This window comes from Streptopelia decaocto (assembly GCF_964273445.1).
Source record: "Streptopelia decaocto genome assembly, chromosome: 21".
Classification (NCBI taxonomy): domain Eukaryota; kingdom Metazoa; phylum Chordata; class Aves; order Columbiformes; family Columbidae; genus Streptopelia; species Streptopelia decaocto.
The window spans coordinates 681,685-709,286 of NC_138676.1; the positions used below are offsets into that span (position 1 = coordinate 681,685).

A 27,602-nucleotide genomic window follows, 5' to 3' on the forward strand; every position below is an offset into this window, starting at 1 on the left:
CATTATCCCGGCTCCGGGGACCCCCCAGACCCCACACGGTGTCCCCAGGGTCCCCAGGGCTGGGAGGGGCCGGGTGACGCATGTTCCCACAGGCAGGACCTGCTGGGAGGGCAGAGGAGCGACAGATGGGGGAGAGGAGGGTTTTTAAGACTTTATTTGGAAAGCTACACAAAAGGGCTTTGCTGATTAAAAAACAAACCCCCGCTCTTAAAAAAATAAACCAGCGAACCCAAGGAGACGTGAACAAGCCAACCCCGCGCGCAGATGAGCCACTGCCAGCGCAACTCAGCCTCCCCTCCCGGCTCCCAACGGGCATCGCCCGCAGCCTCGGCCCTCGGGGCGCAAGGCAAAGCCCCCACCAGCACGGGAGCCACGGGAAGCGCCGCAGGGACCTCCTGCTGCCCCCGCACCCGCTGCCACCCGCCGCGGGGTCCCTGCCGCGGTTCCTGGGCTCGCCCTGCAGGAACTGGGGACACGGCGACGCTCCTTCCCCGTGCGGAGAAGCTGCGGGAGCTGTGGCGCACAGGGGACTCCCGGTGTGGCTCTGCCACGGCCACCACGGAAGCACCGGCGTGGGGCCGCGGCACAGAGGGACGCCCCAAGCGCCGCTACCGGGCGGGCTCCCTTTGGAAGGGGTTTAAGGCTTACTCCATTTTCCAGAGTGAGGGGAAGGGCAGCTCCCCTTCTGCCACCAGCGCTTTCTCCGTGGTTCTGAGCCACCCTCCGCTCTGCCTTCCGCCGGCCACGCCGCAGCGGTGGCTCAGGACGGCCCCGCTGCCCGCGCTGGGGAGGATGTCCCGGAGGGGCACGCAGGCCAGACCCGGCCCCACTAGCACGGCTGGCGCTCCCCGTCCTCCGAGAGCAGCTCGGCCGGCGCCTCGCGGCCCCGGTGCCCCGCACCCACCGGGGCTGCCTCGGGGAAGCTCGCGGCTCTGCTGCTGAGCTCGGGGTGGGTGGGGGTCCAGGACCCCTCCTCCTCCTCCCCCTCGTCCTGCTGGGCGGGCTGCGGGTGCTCACACTCCATCTCCACGTCCTCCACGTCCTTCTCACGGTAGAGTGGCACCGATTCCATCTCCAGGCCGCTCTCCAGGGCCCGGTGCTTCCCTCCCTGCTGGTACCACCTGCAGGCGGCGGAGCCGGAGCAGCTCAGGTCCAGCCCCGCGTTGTTCCTGCTCAGACAAACCTCCAGCATGTAGTAGAACGTCCAGAACACGGCAAAGCAGCCCAGCAGCAGGAGGGTCTGCGGAGGAGGAAAGCCCTTCAAAAACAGCCCTGGAGCGGCCCACAGCCCCGCTGGTGCACAGCACGGCGCTGGGAGGACTGGTGGGGGGCAGGTTCCCGCTCCCCCAGCCCCGGCAGAGCACGGGGTGTCCCCTCGGGGCTCTCACCTTGAGGGTGTTGGCTGTGATGGTGTAGCGCTGCTCCTCGGGGATCTGCAGCCCTGGCGGGCAGGGCAGCGAGAAGTCGCTGCTCAGGTACCGTCCACTCATGGCTTCCTCCAGCAGCCTAGGGGACAGAGGCACCCCTGGGGTCCTGCTGCACCAGGGAGGCTCCCGAATGCCACCAAGGGTCTGCAGTGCCGCTCCCACCACGGAGGGTGGCTCTCCATGGTCAGACGCAGCCAACGGAGCTGTTTTCTGCAGCCCACAGCTCCCTGTGCAGGTGCCGAGGGCACCCCAGTGCCCCGGGGACTTCTGGTTGTGTCCCTTAGCCCTCCACCTCCCGTCTCCCCACCGAGACGGGCCATGGTGTCCTACCTCTGCCGCTCCCTCATCTCCACCGGGGACCAGGAGGAGCCGTACAGGGTCAGCTGCCACTGCTTCAGGGTCCCAGGCCTCAGACTCTCGTCTCCTGGGAAGTAAAGTGGTTGGACCAGCGGGAACTCTCCCAGCCGGCCGGGTGACACGCGGAGCGAAGCCGTGGCCGCGCAGGGGCTGAGCGGGCAGCTCCGCGGGACACGGCCCGGGCAGGCAGGACTCACCAATGTCCCTGATGACCAGTCTGTACGTGCCCTGCGCCTCCTCACCCCAGCACCGCACCGTGGAGAAGGTCCAGTCAGCAAAGCCATTGGGGTCCCTGCCAAAGGGTTGAGGAGGAACAACCCGTGAGAGGTCACGGAGCTGAGGCTGGACATGGGTGTCCCCCCTGCAGCAAGGGCCACCGCGCCCCGTCCCCCAGGCTTACGAGTCCATGCTCCTGGCAGTCCCTATCAGGGACATCATGCCACTGGGGCAGAAGAGCCTGATCTCCAGGTTGCCGCGGCGGGGATGGGTTATGGTGACGGTGACCGCCACGTGCTCCAGCGTCCTCATGCCAGAGAGCTGCAGGTCGGCGGCGCTGACTGGAAAAGGGAAGGCAGGGTTTGCCGCGCTGCTGGGGACAGAGCTCCCACTTCCAGCCAGCCCTGAGGGGACACCCCCTCGCCTCTGCCTTCTCCCGGCTGCCCCTGTCCAAGCCAAGTCCCCCCCATACCCCCCGGCACAGGGAGCCGTGCCCTGGCCCCACTGGCCAGGGGTGCTGGCCTGCCGGGCTCCCCGTGTCCTGGGGAACAGCCCGTGGGTGCAAACCCCCAGCAGCTCTGCCAGGAGCGGGGAGCAAGGGGCGCAGCGCCGGGACGGCATCTCTGGTGGGGCAGGGAGGGAGCTGGGCCCTGCCGGGGCCAGGAAGGGCCTGTGGCTGAGCTCTGCTCCGCGCTGGTGGCAGCGCTGTGTTTCTGTGGCCAGCGGCCGGCCAAGTCGGGAGCCGGAGCGTTACCTAAAATGGTCAAAGGCAGAGGAGCAGGTCTGGCCGCTGCCCAGCCTGGCCCAGCTCGCTCATGCCTGTCTGGTTGCTCCGAGACATCAATCTAGGGCTGGAGTTATCGCGGAGGGGGACCAGGGAAGAGGCAGCTCCCCTGGGGAAGGGCAGCGGGAAGGGAGAGGAAAAACCTCGGGCAGCCCAACGCTTAACCCATTCGCGGCCTCACACAGCCCTGCCACGCTGCCTGTGCTGTGGTAGCGGGAAGGACTGGAGCCTGGCCTCGGTGTTCCCGCGCACGTGCTCCGGTGTGGCACACCTGCTCTTACCGTTCCAGGCCACCTCCAGCTCCCGCGGGAGCAGCGGGATGCTCCTGCCCGCCCGCAGCGCTGGGCTCACGTAGGAGGCGAGGTACGGGACGGACTCCCAGACCTGCCGGGGAAAGGCCAGAGGACTCAGCGCGGCTGTGCCTGCCCCGCACACCCCTCGCCTTCCCCCCACGCTCACAAGCACAGAACCTGGCAGCACCAGGGCCGCAGTCAGCGCCACAGGGCTGCCAGGGAGGAAGGCCCTGCTGGGAGGACGCTGAGGGCTGGAGGGGCTGATGGACACTCAGGACTCCCCAGCTCTGCGTTTGCTGCCTCCAGCACCTGAGTGGCTTTGAGCGGGTACTGGAAGCCGCTCTGTTCCAAGCCCAGCGCAGCCGGGCAGGAGATGTGGCAGAACACAGAGGCTGCAAGGAGAGATCAGCCTGGGAACCCCTGTGAGGAGGGGACATTGCTAGCACAGCTGAGGGAGGACCGAGTACCAAAGGGACGCATGCGTCCTGGTGTCCCTGTGAGTGCAGGTGTGGGGAGGATGGGGACGGGGATGCCACTGCCCACTCTGAGCACACCGCTCCCCGGCAGCCCTGGGACACGCAGCCCACAGCCCCCAGCGGAGAGCACAGTGTTTCCTGGGGCAGGACACCCTCCTTACAGCCCGCTGCACGGGGGAAGGTGCTGGGGCTGCTGACGAAGCTCCCCAGCCATGATTCAGAGCTGTCGTCCCACCAGCCTGGGCTCTCCATGGCTATATATAGTGCTGGGAGCGCGGGAGCCCAGCGGCAGGTTTCAGGCATTGCCGAAAGCCTCATGACTTCATACCAAAAGCAGCCTCGTAGCGAGGGCTGGCAGGACGACGGCCAAAGCGCTGGCCCTGAGCGGCAACGGTGTCACCCCACGGTGACAGCCCCGTCCCCGCCATCGGGCTGGGTCGCTCTGCATGACCACGGGACAGGGGAGTTACCTTGGCCGCGTTCACCAGCCTCCAGGCGTTCAGCAAGCCGAAGCCGTGCTGGTGGCTGTGGCTGAAGCCAGCCTGGTTGGTGTCCCACTTGGCGTGACGATCCTCATACTGAAAAGAAACGCAGGGCACACTTGTCACCTTAGGGAACACCTTGGGGGACACCCCGCAAGGCCAGAGCAATAGGAACCTGGCTCGAAGGCGAGGAGGGTCAGAAATATCCCGCAGCAAACCCTCATGGCCTTATTAGAAAGAAACAGGTTGGCCGTTGTTTGAAACAAGTCCTGGGACAAACAGGCTTCCCAGCTCCTCAGAAAGGAAATCCAGCAGCACGAAAGGGCACAAATGCCTCTCCTCTGAAACATCCCAGCTGCTGCCTGCCTCCTGCCCGAGCCACAGCCCAGCGGTGGCACAAGCCTTGGGGAGAAGGAACCAAGTCTTTTAAATCAACAAGGGCCAGGCCAGGACAGCTCTGGGTCCCATCACTTATCAGCTCGCAGCGTTCTGGCAACGCGGGCTGGCAGTTGTGGAAAACGCTGCCCTGAGCCAGAGCGAGCGCGGCGCTGGCTGGACACGGGCCGTGGCTCCCGAGGGCTGCAGGAGCGGCCCCGTCCCCATGCTGAGCTCCAGCTCCAGCTCCAGCCAGCGCCCAGCCCTGCTCTCCGCAGCGAGAGGACGGGCTGCATTTGCTGCTGAGCTCTTCTGTTTCCAAGAGCCCAGCTCCAGAGAGCCCAGGGAAAGAGCAGAGCAGGGCAGAGCTCCTGGCTGTCCCCGTGCGGAGGAGGCACGGTGAGCCCCTGAAGAGCTGTGCGCTGGCAGATGGAGGCGTTCCTGGAGCACATACCCCATTTATTATCATGACAGTGGAAAATGCCTCAGCTGCGTTCCTGAGTGGAACAAGGGGCGAGGGGAAAATCCAATCCCTTTGCTGGGAGCCAGACAGTGAGATTTATAGAGGGTTGGGCAGACACCAACAAAAATGTGCAGAGCGTGGCTGTCCCACAGCACCCGGAGGGAGAAAAGCCGGCCACTCACCTTGGTGGCGGTGAAGACGATGATGTGCTGGACGTCTCTCCAGGTGAGACACGGCCGCACCTGCAGCATCAGCGCGATCATGCCCGCGGCAAGGGGCGCGGCGGCCGACGTCCCGGTGTGGCCCTCCGTGCAGCCCGTGCCCTTCTGCAGGTCCCAGTCTGTTGTCACCTGCCGGGAAACAGCATAGATGCCGCCGGTCAGGCCGCTGAGGCCCTGCTGTGGCGGTGACGCGGGGCTTTGTGCAGCCAGTGGCGCCTGTTCCCGCTCTGCCAGGCCTAAACCCCCTGCCCATGTGAGCCACATGTGTCTCGCCATCCTCTCTTCCACACGGGCAGCTTTTCCCCAGGCAGGAGGGAGGAATTTGCAGTGCATGAGCTTGCTTTCTCTCTGTGGTCGCAGAGATCAGGCTGGGAGGCGGGAGCCACGAGCAGAACACCACCAAGGGCAGGGCAGCAGCGGGGCAGAGGCTCTGGGAGCAGTGGAACTGGAAACATTTCTCGGACAGCTCCTGGCCAGGACACGGGTGCCCAGCAAAAACCAGTACAAGGTGGGAAGGACACCACCACAGCTCCCCAGCCCAGAGAACTGGGCCTGAACTAAACAACTTGGGGAAAACTCAAGGCACTTGCAGCTTGGGACCTTCCTCACCCTCGCTGCTGGCCACAGCTCCCTCCAGCACAACAGGGCCTCTGCAGAGGGACCCACGGGACTGTGCAGGGCACATGGAGCCTCCAAAGAGCCATCAGGAGGTTCCCAAATTACGTCCCATCGCTGCAGACCGATTGTGCCCACAGGCAGATCGCCTGCGCTGCCAAAAGCTGTGGCTTCGGTTGCCTTGCACGCCTGACCCCGCAGCGTTCTGCCAGCTGCCAACAGCTCCAGCCTGCGCTGGGACACTGCGCGGCCCACCACGAACACGCCGAGCAGCAGACACTTTCAGTCGGAAATGCAGCCAGCGCCAGAAGCCATATTAAATTCTTCCCATTAAGGAAAACACACCAAGTTCACAGTCTGGTAACAGAAAAAAGCCCTGCAGATGGTTGCTGCGCCGTTAACTCTGACAGCGCTGCAGCACAGCTGAAGGGCATTTCGGAGCAGAGTCTCCAACAGAACGAGGGCTGTGACACTGTGACCGAGGGCTGTGACACGGAGCGTGGCACGGGCGTGCTGGAGGAGCCGGTGCTGCACGGCAGAGCGGCAGGACGGCCCTGGCACACGCCGCCCAGGCCACGCGTGGCTCCTGGCTCCTCGCTGCAACACCAGCTCCTGTCTCACAGCCCCGAAGGCCGACAGCTGAACACGAACCCAAAGCTCTGGAACTCCCTATCGAAGCGCAGCAGAGCCCTTGCTTGGCTGCTGGTTCCTGTTTTCCTTGCGTCACTGCTTTCCAAACCCGCTCAGGACAACAGAAGTTACTTCTGAAAATAGCTCTGTTCTGGGTTTTACTTTCCCTGCCACGTGAGGAGAGCCAGGGTGCTCTAGCGAGGTGCGGATCCCTTCCCTGGCTTGGAACTGAATGAGGAGCTTCCCGAGTCCCAGCCCGGGCTCTCCCCGCTCCCCCAGTTTACCCAGCACGCGGGGAAGCCTGTTTGAGGAGACTGGATCCAGCTCCTCTCCGGCAGGCATGGAGCCACAGCCACGCGTCCCTGCTCGCAGGACACCGTCCCTCGTCCACCAGGACAGGAACGGGTCACAGCCACGCGGGCTGTGGAGCCCGACAGCCACCGAGGGAGGATCACGCTGGGTCAGGCCTGGGGAAAACAGGCCCGGCTCCTTGGCTTGGGCAAAAAGGACATTTTGTTGACAAGAAGTCATTTTTTGGCAAAAAAAAAAGGAAAAGCTGATAAAAATATTCTGAGAAGTTCAGCTGGGAGAGGCGCATGTGCCAGAAGAGGGAAGGAGCCGGTGCCAAGCGGTTCAAAGAGCCCGAGGCTGCTCCCAGCCCTCCGTGCTCGGCTGTGCTCCCGCATCCCCTCGGCGCAGTCCCTGTCCCTCGGGGTCTGACACGTGCCTGTGCCTGAGGGGACACACATGGGACAGCCGGGATCTGCACACGGGGCCAGGAACACCCTGTGCCCGCGACCACCGCGGCAGAGACACGGTCACCAGGCTGCAGGTCACAGCCCGACAGGCAGTGACAACACGGGGAACAACGACACACAGGAACCTCCCTCTGAGCATGATTTACGTAGGACCGGATAAAAAGCACAACCATTCCCTGCACGGCAGAGGAACCACCGGCCAGCCTAAGGCGGCCGCGGGGCCACCAGAAGGGACAGAGCTGTCCCAACTGCAGTGCTGGGGAAGCGTGTGCGTGGTCTGTACTCACGATGCTCCTCATCATCTTGTCCCCACCGCTGAAGGTCACGGCCAACATGGAGGCGCACTCCTCAGCGTAGAACGGCATGGAGCCCGTCTCGTCCACCGCGCCTGCAAACAGTGAAAGGCATTGACCGTGTGGAGCCGGTTCCATGTTACCTGCTGGACTTGCGAGGTGACGAGCCCCTGAGGACCCGTCGTGCTCGCTGGGCCTTTCACAGGCTGGCAGCTGCGCTGGGAAACCGGCCCCACGCCTGTGTTCTGCACGGCTGAAGATCTACAGGAAAGGCAGCCCCAACAAATAACCTTTCACTGTGCTTAATGCTGCACAGATCTTCTACCCCTCGTGTAGCTTCTGCCTGCAAGAAGGCGGGTTACAGGTTTCTTTTCTAACACGGGAATGCCCACAGATTCCCACTTCCACCCGTGCAGGTTTGGCGATTTTCCGCTAATCTCCTTTTTCCACGCGGGGAAGGAAGGAGCCAGACGACAGGCGCACTCACCTATGGTGACTGTGTAGATGGAGTTGGCGTAACCATCGTAGTTGCAGTTGTCGTTGTGCTGCCCGCCGTTGCCGCTGGCCACCACGAAAATGCTGCCGAAGCCCCTGCGCCCCGCTATGACACCGTGCTGCAGGGCGGCCTGCGGACAAGGGCCCGGCACCGCTCAGGACCCGGCGGCAGGAGGGTCCTGTCTGTCCCCCTCCCCGCTGAGCATCCCCCGGCCCCACAGCAAGTGTGGTACAAAGGCAGCAATGCAGCCAACCTACAGCTCACTAGGATTTTAAGTGGATTCTGCATTAAAAATTAAACAAGAAGGCAAAGGAGCCTTTCAGGCAAGCGCAGCACAAGGTGTTTGTGCTGCAGAGGAAAGGCGGCAGGCCCAGCCCTCCCCGCCTCCGCAGGGCCTGCTCTGGAGCTTCTCTGCAGCATTGGGGCTTTCCTGCCAGCAGACACGACCCACGCGCGGCCACAGCCCCACACACGCTGTGCGTTGCCTTCACCGGAAAGCACAACCACTCCAGCAACTCAGGAAGCACATTTCCAGGCGACACGCTGCACAGGGGCCATATCCACCCAGAAAAACGATGTGTCCATGGACAAGCAAGAGAGCAACCCAGCTGGAAACACTGCAGCAGCAGGAGGCACGTCCTGCGTTGGCTCAGCATGGCAAAGCTTTGCTCGGTTTTGTGTCCCAGAGCCAGTTACGGCTGCCTCCGCATGCAGGAAGAAAATAAATTAACTTGCAGGACTGGAAGGCGTTTGTCATCGTGGACGGATGGCTGAGCTGTCAGTGTTGCTCTGAGCAGCAGCGTAACCGCTGCCTTGTGGTTAGAAAAGCGCAGGACAAGGCTGCCGAGCACACGGCAGCAGCACAACGCTTGATGGCCCGGGAAGGAGCAGCCTCAGTCTGACACGTTCCCACCGAGAGCGACTGCAGCCATCGCCCCAGCCCCTTATTTCCTCCCAGCATTTGAAGGTGTGTTCCCACCCCCAGCGCTGGGAATGCTCCATCTCCCGAGCAGAGAGCCTCCCTTGGGTTGCAAAAGCTGTCAGAATAACACCGGCGGTTGCGAAAGAGCATTTTCCTGCTTTCCAGCATGGAAAGCTCACCCCAGACTGGCTGCACGCTGCCCTCCCGCAGCAACAGCAGCTCTCATAACGCACAACACCTCCGCTGGCAGCCACGGAAGCGAACAAACATGCGCTGTGCCACGGCAACACCCTCCTCGCCTGTTGAGGCAGGAAGGGCCAGGCGCCGGAGGGCAAGGACCAGCCCGGGTGAGCCGTGCTGCGGGGACTGCGATGGCGCTTTACCTTTCCCAGTTGGTGGGGTCCATCCACGGTTTTCCCATCGTCATCGGGACCCCAGCTGCAAAGAGAGAAACCATAAGGGACAGCCCGGGGCGGCAGACAGCGGCTGCGCCTCCCGGCACAGCGAGCTCCCAGCAGCCAGCACTGCGCCCAGCAGCAGGACTGGGAGCGGAGCGCGCTGCCCTTTCCCACCCGCAGGCCGGCCCCTCGCTGCTGGGATGTTGCTGTTGCCTTTGCCCTGTGCCCCTGGGTCGGATTCCAGCAGACGAAATGTTTGACTTGTACTGAACAGGCAGCTCCTCACACATTCCAGCCCCATCGCACGGCTGAGCCGGCTGCAGCGGGGACACAGAGCCTGCAGGTGCCATACACAGCCCGGGCCAGCTCTGCAGTGACAGAAACCTGCTGCGTCCCTTCCCAGAGGTGACAGAACCGCCTCGCACACCCATCTGGCTGGTGCAGGGTCCCCGGGCTCACCTGCAGCTGTAGATGTCGTTGATCTGATAGTGCTTGTTGAAGGCGACGGCCTCCATGCTGTCGGTGAGGGGCCCATCCAGCACACGGATGCCTGCAGGACGGGGACACGGAGACGTGACCCAGGCGGGTCCCACCAGCTGTGCAAACAGCGCAGGCAGGTTCCTTGGCAGGGTCACAGCAGGGACACTTGCTGTCCCAGCCTGACCGAACCGGAGCTGCAGGACACCCCAACCGCTGCGCTGGGATGGGGGACAGGGCTGCTTCTCCCACAAACCCAGTGACAGCTCAGCGCTGAGTCTCCAGTGACAAAAACCGCTGATAATTAGTGTTCTGCATCACAGTGCAGGCTAGCAGAGGACATTACAAATGGAAAGCAGGCACACACCACAATTAAGCCTAATTATACACAGCGCAACAGCCCACCCATCCCAGCCCGGCCTGCCGCGGCACACACAGCTTTTCGTTGCCGCAGCCGAGCGGAGCAGCCGGGACTGCGCTGGCTCTCCCGGCCCCGGCCCCGGCTCTGCCATGCTGCCGGATGAAGGCAGCGGGTGCCCAGGGAGCACCCGGCGGGGCGAGTGCCAGACTGGGCTGCAGAGCCGCCCTGGGGTGAGCTCTTGGGACCCTGCGGCACCCCGGGCACCCCAGTCCCCCGTCACAACCAGGGAATGTGGCACCATCTGCTGAGGATGCAGAGAATCACGTCCCGGGCGGTGACACAGCAGCAGCGTCCTCCGCTCTGCATCCCGCCTGGCGCAGAGCTCTCGCGTCCCGCCGAGACACAGCTCAGGCAGACGCCGGTTCCTCCCTCAGCAGAGCAGCCAGCCCGAGCGCGGCAGCGGGTGACTCAGAGCTGCGCCCGGGGAGCTGGGAGGACACGGCTGGGCTGCCTCAGCGTGCCTGTACCTGCGATGCGGCTCCCGTAGGCGACTCCCACCGTGCAGAAGCTGTTGTTGGGCACGGCGGCGATCTCCCCGGCGCAGCGAGTCCCGTGGTGGTTGCCGTTCTCCTCATCGGGGTGAGGCATGGGGTCAGGGTCATTGGAGTTCAAGTCGTAGCTGCCTTCTGGGCTCTGAAAACACACCCACGGCTCAGGGCTCTGCTCTCCTCTCTTTGGGAAAAGCAGGACCTAAAACATGCCACGCGGGCTGAAACTCAGCCTAGAAGTCAGGGGAATGGAGAGGCTGGTTCCACGCAGGGCTGCAGCCCAACGCTGCTGCGGGACAGGGACCAAGAGCGGCACCAGATCCCCCTCGCACCCTCTTGCCATGCAGCTGGCGCTGGACTCACGTAGTTCGGCTGTATGTCCTTGATGGTGTGCTCCACACCGTCGTCCACCACCACCACCGTCACACCGCGCCCCGTCACGTTCCGCTCCCAGACGCCCGTGACGTTGATGTCCTTCCCAGGACTCTTGTGGTTGTTCTAAGCACCAGAAAGGACGACGAGTGGAGAGGAAAACCGGGTCAGCGCTGAGAAAAGGGGCTCCCAGAGCTGTTGGGCCGGGGCCAGGCTGGGAGCACAGGGAGGAGTCACGGGACAGTCGGGGGAGATCTGTTGGATGCAGCATCCCCTGGCCGAAACCCCTCTGCCCACCGCGGGGCCAGCATGGAAGCTGCCTCCTCCTGCTATCACGGTGGGCAAAGCGAGCTCCCTGTGCGTCTACCCTTGGCCACAAGGACAGAAAGTGACCGTTTGGCTGCCAGGCGACAGCTCACCCGTGGCCACGCAAACAGCCCGGCACGGCCAGAGCTGGAAAACCGCTCACCAGGTGCCACTGCTGGGGGTACTTGGGGTCGTTGAAGCGCAGGCTGCGTTTGGAACGTTTCAGCAGCTTCTGTTCCGAGTGCCACCGCACGCTGTCGTGCTGTGCAAACAAAGTGTCCACCGACCTCCGAATCGCTTCGGGCGCGCGGCCGTCGGGCCGGGAGGCGAAGAGGTAATGGCCCCTGAGCTCCCCGACGCGGCCCATGTTCAGCAGCCCCGCGCTGCGGGCCAGCTCCTCCGCCCGCTGCTCCAGCTGCTCCTCAGGCGCGTCCAGGCTGACGGCCCAGCTGAGCGCGCCGTGCGGGGGCTCAGCGCCGTGCGGGGGCTCAGCGCCGCGCTCCGCCGCGGCCGGGGGCGCCCAGGCGGCGCTGAGCCAGAGGCACGTGTGGATGCAGAGCGCGGCCTCCATGCCCGCGCTCCATCGCGGCGCCCGCCGCTCCCACGGCGGCATCAGACAGGCGGGCTGCGGACGGCAGGACGGAGCGGCGGTGAGAAGCTCTCGTGGCCGCGGCCGCTGGCACAGGTGCCACTTGCTGGCACCGAGGCCAACGTGGCGAGGCGCCCGCAGCCGGGGGCCAGTTCCTCTTTCGGGGAGCCCCACCAAACCTGTCCCTCCCCTGCGGTGCGGCCCGAGGAACCTCCTGCCGGCCAGAAACTGGTCCCGAGCCCGGCCCAGCCCCACCAGCCCCAGCCCCACGGGAACAGCTCCGGCGCTCCCGCTCCGCTTCCCGCACCTACGGAGGCGCCCGCAGTCCCCGGGCCCGGCACCTCCCCATGACCGACCCCCGGCCCTTCTCCCCCTCCAGCGCCTCCGGTCCCACCGTGCCGGACACGGAGCTCCAGGCTCCTTCCCTCCCTACCCGGAGCTCCCGAGAGCCCGGCAGCTGCCGAGGGGCCGCACCGCGGGGCCCGCGAACCGGGGCGGACCGGGACACACCGCGACGGGCGGAGCCGGGGACGCCAAAGTGCGTCCGGGAGGCCAAAGCTCAGGGACGAGCCGCCGCCCGCTCCCCGCGCCCTGGCGGAACAGGCCGCCCCAGCCCGGCCGTGACCGCGGGACCGGTGACCCCGCCGAGAGAGGCCCGGGGGGCGCTGGGGGCCGCGGGGCTGCCGGCCGCCCCGGCCCGTGTCCGTGTGTGGCCCGGCCCGGCCCGGCCCGCGTCCCGTGTTACCCCCGTCCCGTCCCGTCCCGTCCCGTCCCGTCCCGCCGCACTCACCGGGCATGGGCCGGCGCCGCTGCCGGAAGCCCGCGGCCGCTGACAGCTGCGTCACATCCGGCCGCGCCGGCGCGGCCTCCCCGCCGCTAGGGCGGCGCTGCCGCGCGCCGCCGCCGTGCGCCGGAAGGGGCGGGGCCGGGCCGCTCCGCTCCGCTCGGGCCGCGCCGCTCCGGCCCCGCCGCGCCGCCCATGGCGCTGGAGCAGCCGCAGAGCGACGGCGCCGCCGCCGCCCCGGGCCCGGCCCCGCCGCGCCTCTGCCCGCCCGGGCCCGCCGCGCCGCCCGCCAGGTAGGTGCGCCCGGCGGGCCGGGCCGCGCGCGGGGCCCGGCGGAGCCGTGACCGAGCTGTTTGTTCCGCACAGCGGGAGCGCCCCGGACGGCCCCGGCGAGGCGGCGCCGGCGCACACGGAGCCCGCCGCGCACACGGAGCCCGCGCCCGCCCCCGGCCCGGCCCCGGCGCCCGGAGCAGAGGGGGAGCCCGGGCCCGGGGGGCGGGACGGGCCGGCGGGGGAGCCCGACCCGGAGGCGGCCCCGGGCCGGCCCTCGCAGAACATCGCGGTGCAGGTGGGTGCGGGGCCGCGGGCGGGCGGCGCGGGGGCTGCGGGTCTGGGGCGCGCACGGGGGCTCCGGGGGTCCGTTTGGGAACCCGGTGCTGCCGGGGAGGGGAGCGTGGGGACGCTGCGGGCGAGCGGTGAGGCTGGCGGGGCCCGGGCCGGCAGCTGCTGCCGCGCCTGGGAGCGAGCGTGAGCACGGGGACCGGCCGCGGGCTGCTGGGGAGCGGCCGGGGGCTGTGGCGGTGCCCCCGGGGCTGTGGCGGTGCCCCCGGGGCTGTGGCGGTGTCCCCGGGGCTCTGGCGGTGTCCCCGGGGCTGTGGCGGTGCTCCCTGGGCTGTGGCGGTGTCCCCGGGGCTGTGGCGGCGCCCCCGGGGCTGTGGCGGCGCCCCCGGGGCTCTGGCGGCGCCCCCGGGGCTGTGGCGGTGCCCCCGGGGCTGTGGCGGTGCCCCCGGGGCTCTGGCGGTGCCCCCAGGGGTCTGGCGGTCTCCCCAGGGCTCTGACGGTGTCCCCAGGGGTCCGACGGGTCCCGGGGTCTGACAGTGTCCCCTTCTCTGCAGACCGACTTCAAGACGGCTGACACGGACACGAACACCGATCAGGACATTGAGAAGAACCTGGTGGGTGTCGCGGCCCCCTCTGGGGGGTCGGTTCCCCTTTGGGGGCTGCGGCAGCTGCAGGCGCTGCCTCCTTCGCCCGTTCTGCTCCAGAGAGCCGAGCGGTGCCAGCGAGGCTGTTTAACTGTGGGTTTGGAGAGCGGCGCCGCCTGGGCTCCTACTGCTGAGCTCTCCTGCCCTGTCCGTGCCCTCTTTGGCAGCAGGGACGGTTCTCCCTAAGGTTCTGCTCTCCGCTGCAGGACAAAATGATGTCTGAGCGGGCGCTGCTGAAGGAGCGTTACCAGGAGGTGCTGGACAAGCAGCGGCAAGTGGAGAATCAGCTGCAGGTGCAGCTTAAGCAGCTCCAGCAGCGGAGGGAAGAGGAGATGAAGAACCACCAGGTATTTGGCCGAGTCCCCTTTGTGTCATCCTGCCCGCTGGCACGGCCGCTGATGCCGTTTCAAACAGAACCGGCGCTGGAACTTTGCTCTCTGATTGCGTGACGCTTGTTTTGCTGTAGGAGATCCTGAAAGCAATTCAGGATGTTACGATCAAGCGAGAAGAGACGAAGAAGAAGATGGAGAAAGAAAAGAAAGAATTCTTGCAGAAAGAGCAGGACCTGAAAGCAGAAATTGAGAAACTCTGTGAGAAAGGCCGGAGGTATTAGCATGGAATAGAAAGTGTTGCTTTTTGGGGAGAAAAGGTACCACTTACCTGATGTAGACTGAGTTAAGCAAAAGAGGACCGCACGCTCCGCTGTTTGGAAGCAGCGAGTGTTTTGGTGAGCGCAGAGTGTCGGTCCATTCGGGGTCTAACACGAGCAAGGCGCGAGTTGTTTGTGACGGTCTGACGGTTTCTTGAATGCTGGCCTTGCGCTTTGATGGAGCCGTTCCGTTATGTCGGGGGGTTCTGATTTCTGTTTTATTCTTTGTTGTTGAGATAAAGCTCCTTTAGCAGTGGTTCCAGGCGCTCGGCCCGTTTTGCGCCACGCAGACGGTTGCAAAGCTGCTGCTGTTGGAGCGACGCAGCTCCCTGCGCTGGCAGCTGGTTCTGTGCCACGCTCCTCGGGCAGTGTCATGATACAGCAAAATCTCGCTCGGGAGCCTGTCAGCGGCGACTTCCCAACGTCTGTGGAGCGTGGGGTTGCATTTGGCGCCTGGCTGCGCCAAGGTGCTGTTTGAACCCGGGACCTGCGGCATCTGCGGCTGCAGGAGGTGAGTCTGTCTGTCCTTCTCTCGTGCAGGCTGCTGAAGGAGCAGGAGGAGAAGGAGAACAAGATCGCCTCGCTGATCGCAGAGCAGTCTGATGAAAAGTGAGGCTCTTACCTGCTGGCATTTTCCTTGTGGTCATTTTGCGTGGGGGGAACGTGACTCTCCTGGCGGGGTGGGCTGGATGGTGGGTCTGACGGTGCTGTCTGGTGACGGGCTGCGCGGGTGCCCCCAGCCTCTGCAGTCAGGCCTCTTGAGGCTGGGCACAAGCAGCTCCCAGATACTCGTGCCGTAAAGGCCTGAGCACCCTTCCCGCTGGGTTTTGCGGGAGTCGCCGCTCTCCTGTTTGGCGCCGTTGCGGTGCCCGAGCCCGCAGCAGCGCGCTCCGTGTCCGTCTGCAGGCAGCTCTGGGAGATGGAGCTGGACAAGCTGAAGAACCAGCACAATGAGATCAACAGGAACATCCTCGAGGAGACGGAGCGGGCCTGGAAAGCAGAGGTTAGTGGTGACTTCTTACCCGCAAAGTGGTTGTCGAAGAGAGTATTTTGAAGATTCCAGGTCATAGTGAATGATTGTGTGACATTTGGAGCAGTGGGGATGAGGCTGAGTCCCCCTTTCCATGGGACGAGAAAAGGGATAAGAAAATACCAGCGCGGTAAACGGTAGTTGGGACTAACTAATGAAGCTTGGTGCTCAGCAAGGAGGTCACAGTCACAGTCTGGCAGCGTGAACCAAGGGAATACAAAAGCTGCTTTTCGCGTGCGGCCTCTCTCTGCAGATCCTGTCCCTGGAGAGCCGGAAGGAGCTGCTGGTCTTGAAACTAGAAGAAGCGGAAAAAGAAGCGGAGCTGCACCTCACCTACCTCAAGTGGGTCCGGGCAGTCTCAGGAACGGTGGGGTAACCCAGATGTCCCTCCGTACCCACCCCTCTGCTTCCACGGGAGGTTCGGGGAGGCAGTTCAGGGGTGGGGGACAGCAGGAGGGGGCGCGGGGCAGTTGGTTGCTCCCACTTTGCTGCCAGCGAGAGCACAGTTGCAAGAGGGAAAGTGTAGTTGTGCTTGCAGGTCTGCGCCACCCACGCTGGAGACGATGAGGCCGAAGCAGGAGTGGGAGATGAGGCTGAACAGGATACGGATGACCAAGGAAAGTGTCCGAGTAAGTTCCTGCCGGCCGGCTCCCAGCCTAGAAGCGAGCAGTTCTTGCACTTCACCGGGCAGAGGCTTTGCTAAACGCATCTCTTCCTTCCTCCCTGTTAGGACCAGTTCAACGACCACATTCAGATGGTGAGAAACGGCACCAAGCTGAGCAGCCTCCCCCAGATCCCCACGCCGACGCTGCCGCCCCCGCCCTCAGAAGTGAGTGTCCCTGCGGCCAGACGCGGCCGTCACCGCGGGGACACGCTGCCAGGCCTGGGGACAGCAGCCGGTGCCAGCGCTGCCTGTGTGGGCGTGGGGCCGCGTTTTCCGGTGTCCCGCGCGTGTCCCTGTCTGTGTGGGCTGCCCTGTGCGCGGAGGGGAGCGGAAGGGTCTCTCCGTTGCTGTGAGGGGTGTAACCGGCGGCGCCTGCGCTTCTGGCTGGGGAGGAAGGCGCCGGCCTCTGCTTTCAGACAGGCTTACTCTAACCAGCCTCCGCTTCTCCCCCCGTTTCTCTTTCTCAGACAGATTTCATGCTGACGGCATTCCAGCCCAACCCGCCCCTTACCCCCAGGCTCCCGTTCCCCATCGGGCCCGTCCCCGTGCCCATGGTGATGCCCAGCGCAGACCCCCGGGCGCTGTCGTTCCCGCTGCTGACCCCCGCCGTGTCGCGGCCCGCGCAGCCCTCCCCGCCGCTGCCCGCCCCGCAGGGCCGCAGCAGCCCCGGCGTGGCCTCGCTGGTGGGCACGCACAGCCCGCACGTGGCCCCCGCCGCCGCCATCCCCCCTCCGCCCGGCCTGGGCGCCGTCAACGTCACTCCGGAGTTCCACAGGCTGCAGCCGGCCGATAAGCTGGAAAAGCTGCTGGAGAAGCTGTTGGCTCGGTTTCCGCAGTGCAACAAGTGAGTGTTTGGCATTGTCCTGCCCGCAGGGGGAGGATTTGTGGGTGGGACAGGGTGGGGGGGTTTCTCTGGGTGCTTGTGGGATTAGGGGGAGGCGAGGGAAGGCGGAGGATGAGCAGCAAAGGCTGGTGAGCGCACACGCTCCTTGCTGCGATCCGGCCTTCCCCAGGGCTGGGCTGGCGGGCTCGCCTGGAGCGGGGGGCTCGCTGGGGGCTCAGCAGGCTGCTGTCCCACAGGGCCCAGCTCACCAACATCCTGCAGCAGATCAAGACGGCTCGCAGGACCATGGCGGGGCTGACCATGGAGGAGCTGACGCAGCTGGTGGCCGCCAGGCTGGCGGAGCAGCAGGAGCGCGCGGCGGCCGGGGCGCAGGTGGGCGAGCGGCGGGGGCTGCGGGGAGAGGCCGCGGCTGCTCCCGGGGCTGCGCAGAGCTCGGGCTGCGTGGCCGGCGTGTCCCCGGGCTCCTGTTTCTGCTGACTGCGGCGCGGCTCTCGGGAGCCGTTTTCCCCGCGGTGACTCGGGTAACTTGGCTGTTCTTTTCCCCCGGGCTTTGCTGACGTGCCGCGTTTGCCTCGCCGCAGCCGCTCGGTCGCATCAGGGCCCCCATGTTCTCCGCTGCGCTGCCTCAGATCAGCACGCCCATGTTCCTGCCCCCGGCGCAGGTGGCGTACCCCGGAACGGCCTCGCACGTAAGGGATTCTGAGGTTCTGGAGCGCTCTGCTGGCCCCAGGGGAAGCGGAGGGAGCCCTTGGGGAGGTGGCCGAAAGGATGAGCCAGGGGAGCTGGGGTCTCCTCACGCAGCCACTCGAGGGCTGGGGACGTGGTCTGCGTTGGGGGAGAGGGGACTGTCCACAGGAGGGGTGCCGGGGGCTCTGACACCGTGTGACGGCTGCGGGCAGAGGGAGGAACGGCTCAAACTGCGGTGGGATGAGTAGCTGGAGTATGGAACACGTGATGTGACTTGGTGCCCGTGTCCCTTGTGTCCCCTCGCTGCTGCCCCAGAGCCCGGCTGCCTGCAAGCTGTGTCTCATGTGCCAGAAGCTGGTGCAGCCCGGGGACCTGCACCCCATGGCCTGCTCGCACGCGCTGCACAAGGAGGTGAGTGTCCTGCTCCTGCCGCCCCGTCCTGGCTCCTGGCCGGGCCAGCCTGCGGTGGTGGCTTTGGGAAGGGCTGTCCTTGTTCCTGCTGCCAGCCCACGCTCATTGCCGTGAGGGTCACATCCTGGCCTGTGGCCTCTGAGATGCGCCTGTGGCTCTTGACTAATTCTCTGTCTTCCAGTGCATCAAATTCTGGGCACAAACCAACACGAATGACACCTGTCCCTTCTGCCCAAGTCTCAAATGACGGCCGCTCGAGCAAAGCCGTCCCACAGGAGGAGTTGCTGTGAATAGACAGGATCGGTTCTAAGATTTCTACAGTTCTATATTTATACGACCATGTATACACATGTACATTTTTATTATATAGGTAATGTGTGTATAGAAAGTCTGTATACATACAAATTCATAAATAAAGTGTGTATATTATGCAGTGACTTGGTGCTGCTCCTTATTTCGTAGTTCGCGGCCTTGCCACCTTCTCTTCAAATGAGCGTTTGAGCGTCCCCTGCCTGCTGGGACACTCGTGGCTGCTCCCGCTTCGCTCCCAGCAGCTCCCTCTCCATCCCAGTGCTCCCAGCAGCTCCCCACAACCGTTCGCTGGGGTGGGACGCCTCGCTGCCCCTGCGCCGCTCCCCCGCCACCTCCATCACCCTTCGAGCAATCGACAGGTTGCAGACGAAGAGCACTTTTTGGTGGTCTTTTTTTAATGTAATAATAATTTACCGTGTTAACATTCATTGTTCTTACACAGACAGTAGGTTACAGAGTACAGGAGGCTCCGGCGCCAGCCCGCGGTCCCCATCCCCATCCCCTCCGCGGGGCTGGGACCACACACGCCTGTTCTGGGGCGCTGGGGAGGGAGCGCGTGGATCCGGCTGCGCGGCAGCTCCGGGTAACGCCACCCAACCTGCGGCAGCTCCGGGTAACGCCACCCAACCTCCGGCAGCTCCTGCTTTCTCCCCTCCTGCGCTTCCCAAGCCCGGCTGAGGCGCCGACCCTTTCTCCAGGGGTTTTGGTGGGATCGCGAGGTGCTCAGCGCCACTTCAAACCTTGCACTTATTCTGTGCACGTTTCCCCCGATTTGCAGGCTGTGGCACACGCTCGGTGCTGCTCGCGGCAGCCGTGCCTCGGGGTCGCTCCGTGCGGGTGCTGCCGGGCACAGCACCCCCGGGTTGGCCGCAGTCTCAGCTCCTGCGCCACGCACACGCCTGCTGGCGTGGTTTAAGGCAGCGGCCGCCGCAGAGTCCGGGGTGCGGGGGGTCCCGGGCAGGCACAGGGTGCGGAGGGCCGTGCGTGCTCACCGCCCTCTCACAGGGGAGCGGGATCGCCGGGTGCCTGTGGCTCCGGAGCGAGGTTTGGGTGCTGGGCGCCGCGGGGCAGTTCTGGGGTGCGGGTGCTGGGTTGCGGCGATGCCCGGCTCGAGGGCTGGTTGGCCTCTCCCGCGCGGTGCGTTTCCTCGTCCCGCCGGCTCCCTCGCTGCTTTGCCACAGAGACACGGAACTGCAGGGCTGAGTTAACGAGTTTACGCGCGGGGATGCTGCAGAGCTGCGCTGCTCCTCCCGGCCCCCTCAGCTGCGAGCGTCCCTGCGCGGGGCGGCTGCCAGCCCGGCCCCGTGCTCCTGGAGGAGCGTTGCTTTAATTAGCGAATCTCATTATTTAAAACAAAGCACTTTCCTGTCCAGGCTGCAGGCAGAGGAGGAAGCGCAGCGCGGTGAACATCCTGCACGCTGCAGGGCGCCTGCCTGGGGACGCTTGTCCTCACGCACCAGAACATCCGCAGCGCGCCCAGGCGAGGACAGGGCTGTAGGACGGTCCCTTGGCCGGGGCGCCGGCTCCGCGTGCTCCGGTGCTCAGCACCTCCCGACCCCCGCGCGCGGGTCCGGAAAGCGCCTCCAGCCGAGCGAGCCCTGGCCAAGGCCCCGGGGTTGAGCAGGGGGCTAAAAAGACTAAAAAAAACCCAGAACAAAACAGGACCAACCCCCCTAATGTTGGGTTTGGAACAGTGGCTTTCAGCACTAGAATTAAAAATAGAGATATATGTCTATATTGTACAGGTGAGAAGCGGCCGCTGTTTGTACACCTGGGTGTGCTGTGGGACCTGCTATTTACACGCTGGGATTTGCACAGCTGCGCTGCCAGGGACACGCGTTATTAAAAACAAATGAAATAAATACAACCATGTGTTTAAAAACTAAGAAACGCTGCAGCCCCCGAGGCAGCGCCTGCCGCCCGAGCCGGGCTGGCCCTCACACCGCGGCAGCGGCCGAGGCGCCGGGACGCGGGCAGCGAGCGGGAGCAGCCGCGGTGCCGGTGCCGCGGGCCGTGCCGGCGGTGAGGCGGGGGCTGCGGGGCAGCCCGGCGCTGGCTCCCCTATGGCTTTCGGTCGGACGGGTGGGCTGGGGAGCGGCCGGGCTTGGGGACATCACTCTGTCCTGGTTCTGGGCACCTGGGGACAGCCCGTGGGGCAGTGGCCACCGGCTGCTCCGGAGCAGGTGCCGTTGGTGCTGAAGGGACGTGTGGCAGATTCCCATCCCCAGAGGGGTTTGACGAGCCAAAGGGGACGGGTGGCTGCTCCTGCTCATCCCGGGAGGGCAGGGTGGGCACGGGGGGTCCTGGGGCCGGTGGCGGGGGAAGGACGGTTTGGGAGGGCAAAGCGAGCGGGGTACGGAGCAGCAGGATGGGAGCCCTGTCCCGGGCAGCCTGGGGCTGTCCCCGAGAAGCCCAGTGCTGGGATAGATCCTCCAGGGATGGAAATGCTGGAGCCCGGCTCAGGCAGCTGGGGTTGGAAGGAGGCAGGGGACAGGCAGGGGACAGGCAGGGGACAGGCAGGGGACAGGCAGGAACGGCTCCATCACGCCTGGCAGGGCTGGGCAGAGCCAGGGACAGCTCATCCTGGTGCCGGAGCAGAGCAGCTGCCCCAGCCCCGGGACGCGGCTGCTGAGCTCTGCTCCTTCTGCAAGTCCCGATGCTCCCGAGTCCCCAGGGCTGAGGCGCTGGGCTCAGCCCTGCAGAAAGGACCCGCGTGTGCCGGCCCCGTGCCCCCCGAAGCCCCCACGCTCACTTCAGCAAGGATATGTCATCGGCAAAGTCGTCGTGGTGGCGGCGCAGGCAGCGGAAGCAGCGCCACTGGAACACCATGAGGCAGAGCGGCAGCATGAACAGGGCGCAGATGGCCGCCATGACGTAGGCGATGGTCATCAGCGTGGACTCGTCCGTCTGCGGGATGTTGTAGCCGCAGTCCTCCATGTCGCCGTGCAGGTAGGGCCCCTCCACCGCGGCCGTGCGGAACTCGTCGTGCACTGCGGTGGCAGAGGGCAGAGCCGCGGTCACCACGCCGTCCCCGTGTCCCCGCGCGCTGCACCCCGCTCCGGCACGGCCCTCACCGTGGCAGGCGCTGACCGCGAAGCCGATGCGCTTGCGGGCGCGGTCGAACACCACGTAGAAGCCCTCCATGATGACGGCGCCCATGACGGTGCCCGTGGAGGACTGGGAGATGGCGAACTTGTAGCAGTCATCCTGAGAGGTGGCCACGTCCTCCACCGGCCGCAGGTATTGCTGCAGGGACAGAGGTGCCGCCAGGGCCGGGGCCGGGCGGCGCTGCCACCCCGCACGGTCTCGGCAGCGGGCAGGGTCCGGCAGGGCCGGCGCTCACCTGGGGCAGGATGGTGATCCGGAACGACTGGTTGGTGGCCTCCCCCATCAGATAGAGGGACAGGACCGGGAAGATGTGCCAAGGGGTGGTGCCAACCTGCCAGCAAACCAGCTGCTCCCCCAGCCAGAAGCCGTCGGGGAACTTCTCGGTCTGCCCGGGGAAAGGGGGGGTGAGGGCGCCGTGCGGGCGGCGGGGACGCTTGGGCTGTGGCGCCGCAGCCCGCGCTGGCCCTGGGGACGTGCCCGCGGCGGGAGGGATGGGTTTCACTGACCGAGGAAGCTGTTTTGATGGATTTCACGGCAGCCTCAAACACCTTCTTTGGTAGCCTGAGGTTGGTGGTCCCGCTGTCCACGATGCTCTTGTCGTAGTTGTACTGGGGTGGAAGGGCAGAGTGACCCAGGCGAAGCCCCCGCTGCCCCCAATCCCCGTGGACGGCAGGTGGGCGGCTCCGGTGGCAGCGACGCCGCGTCCCGTGGGGCAGGTCCCTGCTGCCCCCTCACCTCTTTGCAGTCCATGTTCAGGTCCTGCCCGTTGACCTCCAGCTTGACGATGATGACCTCGTAGTACCACTCCTTGCGGATGGGGGTGTACCAGATGTCCCCCACGTACAGCGAGCGGTCGATGCCGCCGATGATCTGCAGGACGGAGCGACAGGCGTTGCCGCCGCGTGCCCCGCTCCGGCGCGTCCCGTCCCGCCCGCGCGGGCGGCCTGGCCTGCTCACCATGCTGCCGCCCACTGACGCCAGCGCCTCCGTCTCGTTGGGCGAGAAGCCGGCCCCGCAGAGCTGCAGGGAGAAGATGTTGGGCACCCGCGTCTGCTTCACCAGCGAGTCAAAGAAGGGCTCCAGGCTGTCGTCGGGCTGCGGGAGGAAAAGCAGGGGCAGGGCAGGGATGCATCAGTGCTGTCCCTTCTCCAGGGGCTCTCCCGTGACGGGAACACTGGAGCTCAGGACACGGAACCCGAACCCTGCTGCGCCAGGGTGCCGCGTCTGCGGCCAGCGCCAGGCAGAGCCAGGACTCACCCGGGCGATCTCGGCGTACGCCAGCCCCAGGATCCCTTCCCAGTTGGAGCCGTTGATGAAGAACTTGTCCGACTCCGTGATGGCAGCGATGTTGGCCCTGACGGTGACGTTGGGGCCGTGCGGGATGGTGACAAGGTCAGTGCCCAGCTCCCCTTCCCACTTGCCCTGGGTGTAGGGCACGTACACCCCCTTGCGCAGGTCGCGGTAGGTGCTGGACCTGCAAGGGCACAGCGAGGCAGTCACAGCGGTGCGGAGGACGAAGCCCAGCAAGGGACAGTGCGGGTCTGTGCAGCTGGGGCTGCGTCACGGGCACACGGGGCGGCGGCTGCGCTCTCCGCGTCCCCCCAGCGTACTCACAGCTGCCGCTGGTAGTATCTGCGGAGGAAGGGGTGAGGCGCTGCTCCCACCGCAAAGTTGCTGCTCCCTGTGTCCACCAGGATATTCAGCTGCAGGAAGAGAGAAGGGAGGCTCGTGTTGGCGGTGGGACCCGCCGCCCAGCTCTGTCCCGTCCCCACGCCTGGCACGCGGTGCTCGCTGTGCTGAGCAAGGGCCGTACTCAGGGACAGCGCAGAGGCTGCGCGAGGACACGGCACTGGAGCAGGAGTAGCGACACACAGAGCAAACACCGGCGCTGGGCAAACAGCGCGTGAGCTCCCAGCGCAGCCCGGAGCCTGACCACGCGGCGGGAGCCGTGAGCAGCGGGCAGGGCCGCGGGGAGCGCCGCGGGACGGGGTGCACGGGCTCCCCTTGCCAGGAAACCTCGTGTGCTCGCAGATCTGCTGCAATCGCGCACGGCTGGAGCCGCTAATCGGCCGTCCATATGCTGAGCTCTGCTCCCGCGCGTTCCTGCCCGCGCCGGGATTACCAGCGCGCAGGCTTTGGCAAACCGCCCGCCGGGCTGGGAGCGCTGGCTGGATCCTGCCCCAGCCGAACCCCCCCTGCGCTGTGGCCCCAGCCCGGAGGAGCGGGGCTGTGCAGCGGGGCGAGCTCTGACCCCCAGCCCCGCCAGCAGCACACCGGGGCTGTGGCCCTTAACCCGTGCGGTCAGAGGGGACAGGAAGGAGGCCACTGCGCTTGTGCTGATGGCAGAAGCGCTGGGCTGCAGCTGCCGGAGCTCTCTCCATGGCTGGCTGCAGGCAGCGTGGCCCAGGCAGCGCTGCCCACGCTGTGCTGCACTGGGGGACAGCCCTCCCCAACCCCAGGCCGGCTTCTTGCCCAGGGGAACGTTTCAGGCCTTGGGTAAGGAGCACAGTGGCATGTTTGCCCCTGCAATAACCGCCTGGGGCGAGCACCGAGAGCTGCGGGGCCAGCTCAGCGCCCGCTGCGCAGCCTGACCGTCCCCTGGCAACCGGCCCTTCCCGGGGCGGCGCGGTCCCATCCGTCACCAGAGCCACCTGCTCCGCGCAGCTCATCTGCGCCGCTCCCCGGGGTCCCCAGGGGACGCGTTTCCCTGGAGAAAATCCTGTGGAGCTGATGCCGCAGGGAGGGGACGCGGGCGGCGGGGAGGACGCTGCGCTCCTGCCCTCTTCCCGCTGGATTTATGAACCAGACGGTGCTGGGAGCCCGGTGTGCGCACACAGAGCAACGGACCCGCTCAGGGACGCGACTGTACCAGCAATTAACTGCTGAGGCTGCTTTTGCAGCGCAGCACAGCTCAGAACCAAAACTGAAGCGTGACAGAACAAAGAAACTGGCTTGCCAGCACCAGGAAGGAGAAAGGAAAGGTGAGGAGGGAGATGGACCAGCGTGGGGTGCCCGGGCTGCACCTGTGCCTTGGGGAAGGACAAACATCCCCACGGACAAACAGCCTCCCTGCTCCCCGATCTCCTGCGTGTGCACAGCCAGGCTCTTTCATGTGAATCTTTTAATTCCATTACAACGCCTGGAGGGATTTTGCTCCAGCACACACACCACATTCACATTTGGAAGGAGTCCAAGGCTGGAAGGAGCTGCCCAAAAGGGTGACTGGCTCAGAAACGCACGAGTGCCTGGAAAGAGGCGGTTTGCACAGAAAATATCTGGCAGCTGTGACACGTGGCAGCTCTCAGGCAAAAGATGATGAAATCACATCTAAAACTAGATTTTAGAAATAATCTCCTCCCGTTTTCCCTAAACATCCCCTGCCAGAGCAGAAGATAAATCGCGGGCGCTCAGGGACGACGCGGAACCGCTGAGGGAGCCGGTTTCTGCGGCGCTGGTGTCACTCCCCAGCGCGGTTCACGTCTCGCTGCGTCGCTCCCTCCCGCCACGTGTGCGGAGCTGCGCCGGGCACCGTGCAGGAGCCAGCGCGTGGGGAAGAGCCAGCCCTTATCTCACAGCCTGCGTGGGCGCCGGGCGCCTTGGCAGCGGCAGCCCGGGCACGGGAGGGAACACGGGCCCTCGAGCACCAAGCCCCCGCGGCGCTGCGGGCCAGAGCTGCTGCTGAGGCTGTGTGAATGGGTTTGGCAGCAGAAATCCCCGCAATCTCACCCATAACGAGAGGAGGAGCTGGGCCAGCACCCGGCCCTCGGCAGCCACCGTGTCCCCAGCGCACGGGCAGGCGGCGCCACACGCGTGACGCGGGCAGCGCAGCTCCCAGGACACGAGGGACACTGACAAGGAGAGGGAGCGGGAGCAGAGCCCAGTGATGCGCCAGCTCCTGCTCTGTGCAGACACCGCTTGCCCGAGAGCCCCAGGACGAGCTCTCGGGACGTTCCCGGGCCAGGCGCGGCACAGAGAGCCAGGCGGGCGGCAGCTGCGCCCGGCGCTGTGCCGGGAGGAACGCGCCCAGCGCGGCTCGGCGGCTGCTCCCCGGTGCGTGCACGTGCCGCAGGGCCGGGAGCGCTCCCGCCGGCGGGCACGGCTCAGCCCCGGCGCCGCACACCGCGCAGCCCCCGAGCACCGCAACACCCGGCGGCGGCGGCGGGAGCGCTCGACCTCCGTGCGTCCGCAGGGCCTCAGCTCCGCAAGGCGCAGCCCCGGGAGCCCGAGCGAAGCGGCGGGGGAGCCGGAGCGGGAGCGCAGCCCCGCGGGAGCCTGCTGCAGGCCGAGCCCGGCGGCCCCTACCTTCTGCGGGGGGCTGCCCACCGTCATCTCCACGTAGTAGCCCTGCCCGGACTTGCCGCGCAGGTTGTCGATCATGTCCACGAAGCTGCCGGCCCGCTCGGCGTCCTCCGGCGCCCGGCGCGCCCGGGGTCCCGGCGGCAGGGCCGCGCCGCCCCGCAGCGGCAGGCGGATGCGCGGCGGCGCAGGGAGGGCGCGCAGGGCGGCCGCCCACAGCCCCAGCAGCAGCCAGGGCCAGGCTGCAGCCATGGCCGCGGCCCTCCGCCCCGCAAAGGCCTCCTCCCCGCGGCGGACGGCGCTAGCGGGCCCGCAGCGCCCCGCGCCTCGGCCGGGCGGCCGCGCCGGGGCGGGCAGGCGGCGCGGCGGGGCCGAGCGGGGCGGCGGGCATGGCGGCGTGGAGCTCCCCGCCCCGGAAAGCCCGCCCGCCGCGCCGCCCGCCCGCACCCCCGCCCGCCGGCGGAAGCGCTTGCAGCGGCGATCCGGCCCAGCCCGACGCGGGTCCCCGCTCCCCGGCACGGCCCGGCCCCATGAGTGCCCCGGTCCCGCCGCTCCCCGTCACCGGGCCGGACCGGGCCGCCGGCCCAGCGACGCGTCGCTATGGCAACGCGTGGCGGACCCGCCCCGCCAGGACTACAGCCCCCGGCAGGCGCCGCCGCGCCGTGTACGTCACGCAGACCCGCCCCCCCGCCGGCCAATCCGACGCCGGGCCGCTCCGCACCGCCCAATGGTGTTTAAGCGGCCGTTGCTCGTGCCGTTGCCACGGCGGTTGGAACCCGGAAGCAGTGGCGGCGAGCGCGGGCAACGCGCGGGCGTCCATGGAAGCGGCGAACGGGCGGCGGCTCCGCCCGCGGCCCCGCTGAGCGGCCCCGGCGCCGCGCACGGTGAGCAGCGGGAGCGCGGGGCGGCCGGTCCCGCTCGGGGCGGGGAGGCTGCGGGGAGCTGCGCCGTCCCGTCCTCTTTTCTCCCTCCCGGAGCCGTTAGTGCCGGCGGGAGCAGCCGCCGCGGGGCCGGGGGCGGTGCGGGCGCTGCAGGCTGTGTGTTTGTCGTGCCCGTGCAGGCGCGACACAGGTGAAAAGGGCTTTTTAAAAATGTTATGTCCTGTTAACGAAGACTCTGTCTCGCCCTTGCAAGCCCGGTGTGTCCGGGGCTCTGGGCTGGTGCCCCTTGGCATGTGCGAGTGTGGGGAGGGGGCGTCGCAAAGAGAAGAATTAGTGCATGATTGTTCTCTCTGCCATGACTTCCGGATGAGGAAAGAGCTGAGATAGCGCTGTGCTGGAGGAAAACAAGAGCAGACTGTCTGGAGCGTGTTACCCGCATCCCTGTGCTTTAATTGGGCACGTTTGGGAGGGGGAGCAGCGCGAGTTCCGTGGGGCTGTTTTGGTTTAGCGTGTCCCAAGGATATATTTGCCTGGAAACTGCCAGGATTAATTGCGGCTTCTGAGACTGGCTTTACATAAGAGTTATAAGTACGGGGCGGGCTGAGGACAGGGAAGGCGAAGGGGCAGCTGAGGTTCGGTTACAGGCGGGTGTGATGATCTCGCTCCAGGTGATTTGTCCTCTGGGAAGGTGAGAGCTGCTCGCTGTGACTCTGTGTCGCTTCCTTCCCGCTGGCAGGCGTGGGAGCCATGGCGGGAGCGATGACGCGCATCGGGGACCAGCTCATCCTGGAAGAAAACTACGATGAGATGTATGTTCCCAGCGAGCAAGGTAATGATGTCTGTCCTCTCAGGAGCTGCAGTATGGGATTCAA

General features: G+C 66.1%; 4 protein-coding genes across 7 annotated transcripts in view; 2 read left to right on the plus strand and 2 right to left on the minus strand.

Moving 5' to 3' along the window:
• Positions 1-136: 136 nt before the first annotated feature.
• Positions 137-12,721, minus strand: PCSK7 (proprotein convertase subtilisin/kexin type 7). Of its 2 annotated transcripts, XM_082070533.1 has the most exons (16): positions 12,650-12,721; positions 11,434-11,895; positions 10,956-11,090; positions 10,572-10,737; positions 9,666-9,756; positions 9,192-9,246; positions 7,878-8,016; positions 7,385-7,485; positions 5,056-5,223; positions 4,024-4,131; positions 3,066-3,168; positions 2,185-2,341; positions 1,982-2,076; positions 1,758-1,851; positions 1,389-1,506; positions 137-1,240 (listed from the first exon to the last, which is right to left on the minus strand). In XM_082070533.1, exons 2-16 carry the CDS (start codon positions 11,881-11,883, stop codon positions 830-832), a joined length of 2,391 nt encoding a protein of 796 aa, XP_081926659.1. In that variant the 5' UTR covers positions 11,884-11,895; positions 12,650-12,721; the 3' UTR covers positions 137-829. The 2 variants fall into 2 exon arrangements, with proteins under 2 accessions (XP_081926659.1, XP_081926660.1); XM_082070534.1 differs by lacking the exon at positions 12,650-12,721 and having other exon boundaries at positions 11,434-12,206.
• RNF214 (ring finger protein 214) lies at positions 12,207-18,570 on the plus strand (the record flags this gene model as incomplete). The annotated part of the gene is made up of 15 exons (XM_082070400.1): positions 12,207-12,397; positions 12,740-13,211; positions 13,759-13,818; positions 14,055-14,195; positions 14,315-14,454; positions 15,038-15,106; positions 15,404-15,500; positions 15,781-15,869; positions 16,066-16,156; positions 16,258-16,356; positions 16,659-17,035; positions 17,272-17,407; positions 17,617-17,724; positions 18,038-18,133; positions 18,315-18,570. The coding sequence occupies 15 exons, from the start codon at positions 12,207-12,209 to the stop codon at positions 18,378-18,380; spliced, it is 2,232 nt and encodes a 743-aa protein (XP_081926526.1). The 3' UTR covers positions 18,381-18,570.
• A 125-nt stretch (positions 18,571-18,695) lies between these two features.
• BACE1 (beta-secretase 1) lies at positions 18,696-26,169 on the minus strand. 3 transcript variants are annotated; one of them, XR_014185856.1, is made up of 10 exons: positions 25,856-26,168; positions 23,168-23,256; positions 22,811-23,027; positions 22,511-22,648; positions 22,289-22,423; positions 22,060-22,161; positions 21,789-21,938; positions 21,520-21,691; positions 19,903-21,435; positions 18,696-19,755 (listed from the first exon to the last, which is right to left on the minus strand). XR_014185856.1 is itself a non-coding variant. In XM_082070567.1 (10 exons), the coding sequence occupies exons 1-10, from the start codon at positions 26,099-26,101 to the stop codon at positions 19,659-19,661; spliced, it is 1,584 nt and encodes a 527-aa protein (XP_081926693.1). In that variant the 5' UTR covers positions 26,102-26,169; the 3' UTR covers positions 18,696-19,658. The 3 variants fall into 3 exon arrangements, 2 of the variants coding, with proteins under 2 accessions (XP_081926693.1, XP_081926694.1); XM_082070567.1 differs by having other exon boundaries at positions 21,198-21,435; positions 25,856-26,169; XM_082070568.1 differs by having other exon boundaries at positions 18,696-21,435.
• Positions 26,170-26,654: 485 nt separating this feature from the next.
• The window catches only part of CEP164 (centrosomal protein 164), a 32,875-nt gene continuing 31,927 nt past the window's right edge, over positions 26,655-27,602 (plus strand). Inside the window, exons 1-2 of the mRNA XM_082070185.1 lie at positions 26,655-26,733; positions 27,467-27,559. Coding sequence (XP_081926311.1) covers positions 27,478-27,559 — 82 coding nt within the window. The 5' untranslated portion in view covers positions 26,655-26,733; positions 27,467-27,477. The remainder of the gene's footprint in view (positions 26,734-27,466; positions 27,560-27,602) is intronic.

What these genes read in the sequence shown, in the direction of transcription:
- PCSK7 (XM_082070533.1), bottom strand. Translation starts at nt 11,883, where the DNA reads ATGCCGCCGTGGGAGCGGCGGGCGCCGCGATGGAGCGCGGGCATGGAG. An exon ending in GCTGGAGGTGGCCTGGAACG is followed by an intron (nt 2,342 to 3,065) that starts GTAAGAGCAGGT and finishes TCCCTTTTCCAG; the next exon opens with TCAGCGCCGCCGACCTGCAG. An exon ending in GAGATGAGGGAGCGGCAGAG is followed by an intron (nt 1,507 to 1,757) that starts GTAGGACACCAT and finishes TCTGTCCCCTAG; the next exon opens with GCTGCTGGAGGAAGCCATGA.
- BACE1 (XM_082070567.1), bottom strand. Translation starts at nt 26,101, where the DNA reads ATGGCTGCAGCCTGGCCCTGGCTGCTGCTGGGGCTGTGGGCGGCCGCC. An exon ending in AGATACTACCAGCGGCAGCT is followed by an intron (nt 23,028 to 23,167) that starts GTGAGTACGCTG and finishes GTGCCCTTGCAG; the next exon opens with GTCCAGCACCTACCGCGACC. An exon ending in CGTCAGTGGGCGGCAGCATG is followed by an intron (nt 22,424 to 22,510) that starts GTGAGCAGGCCA and finishes TCCGTCCTGCAG; the next exon opens with ATCATCGGCGGCATCGACCG.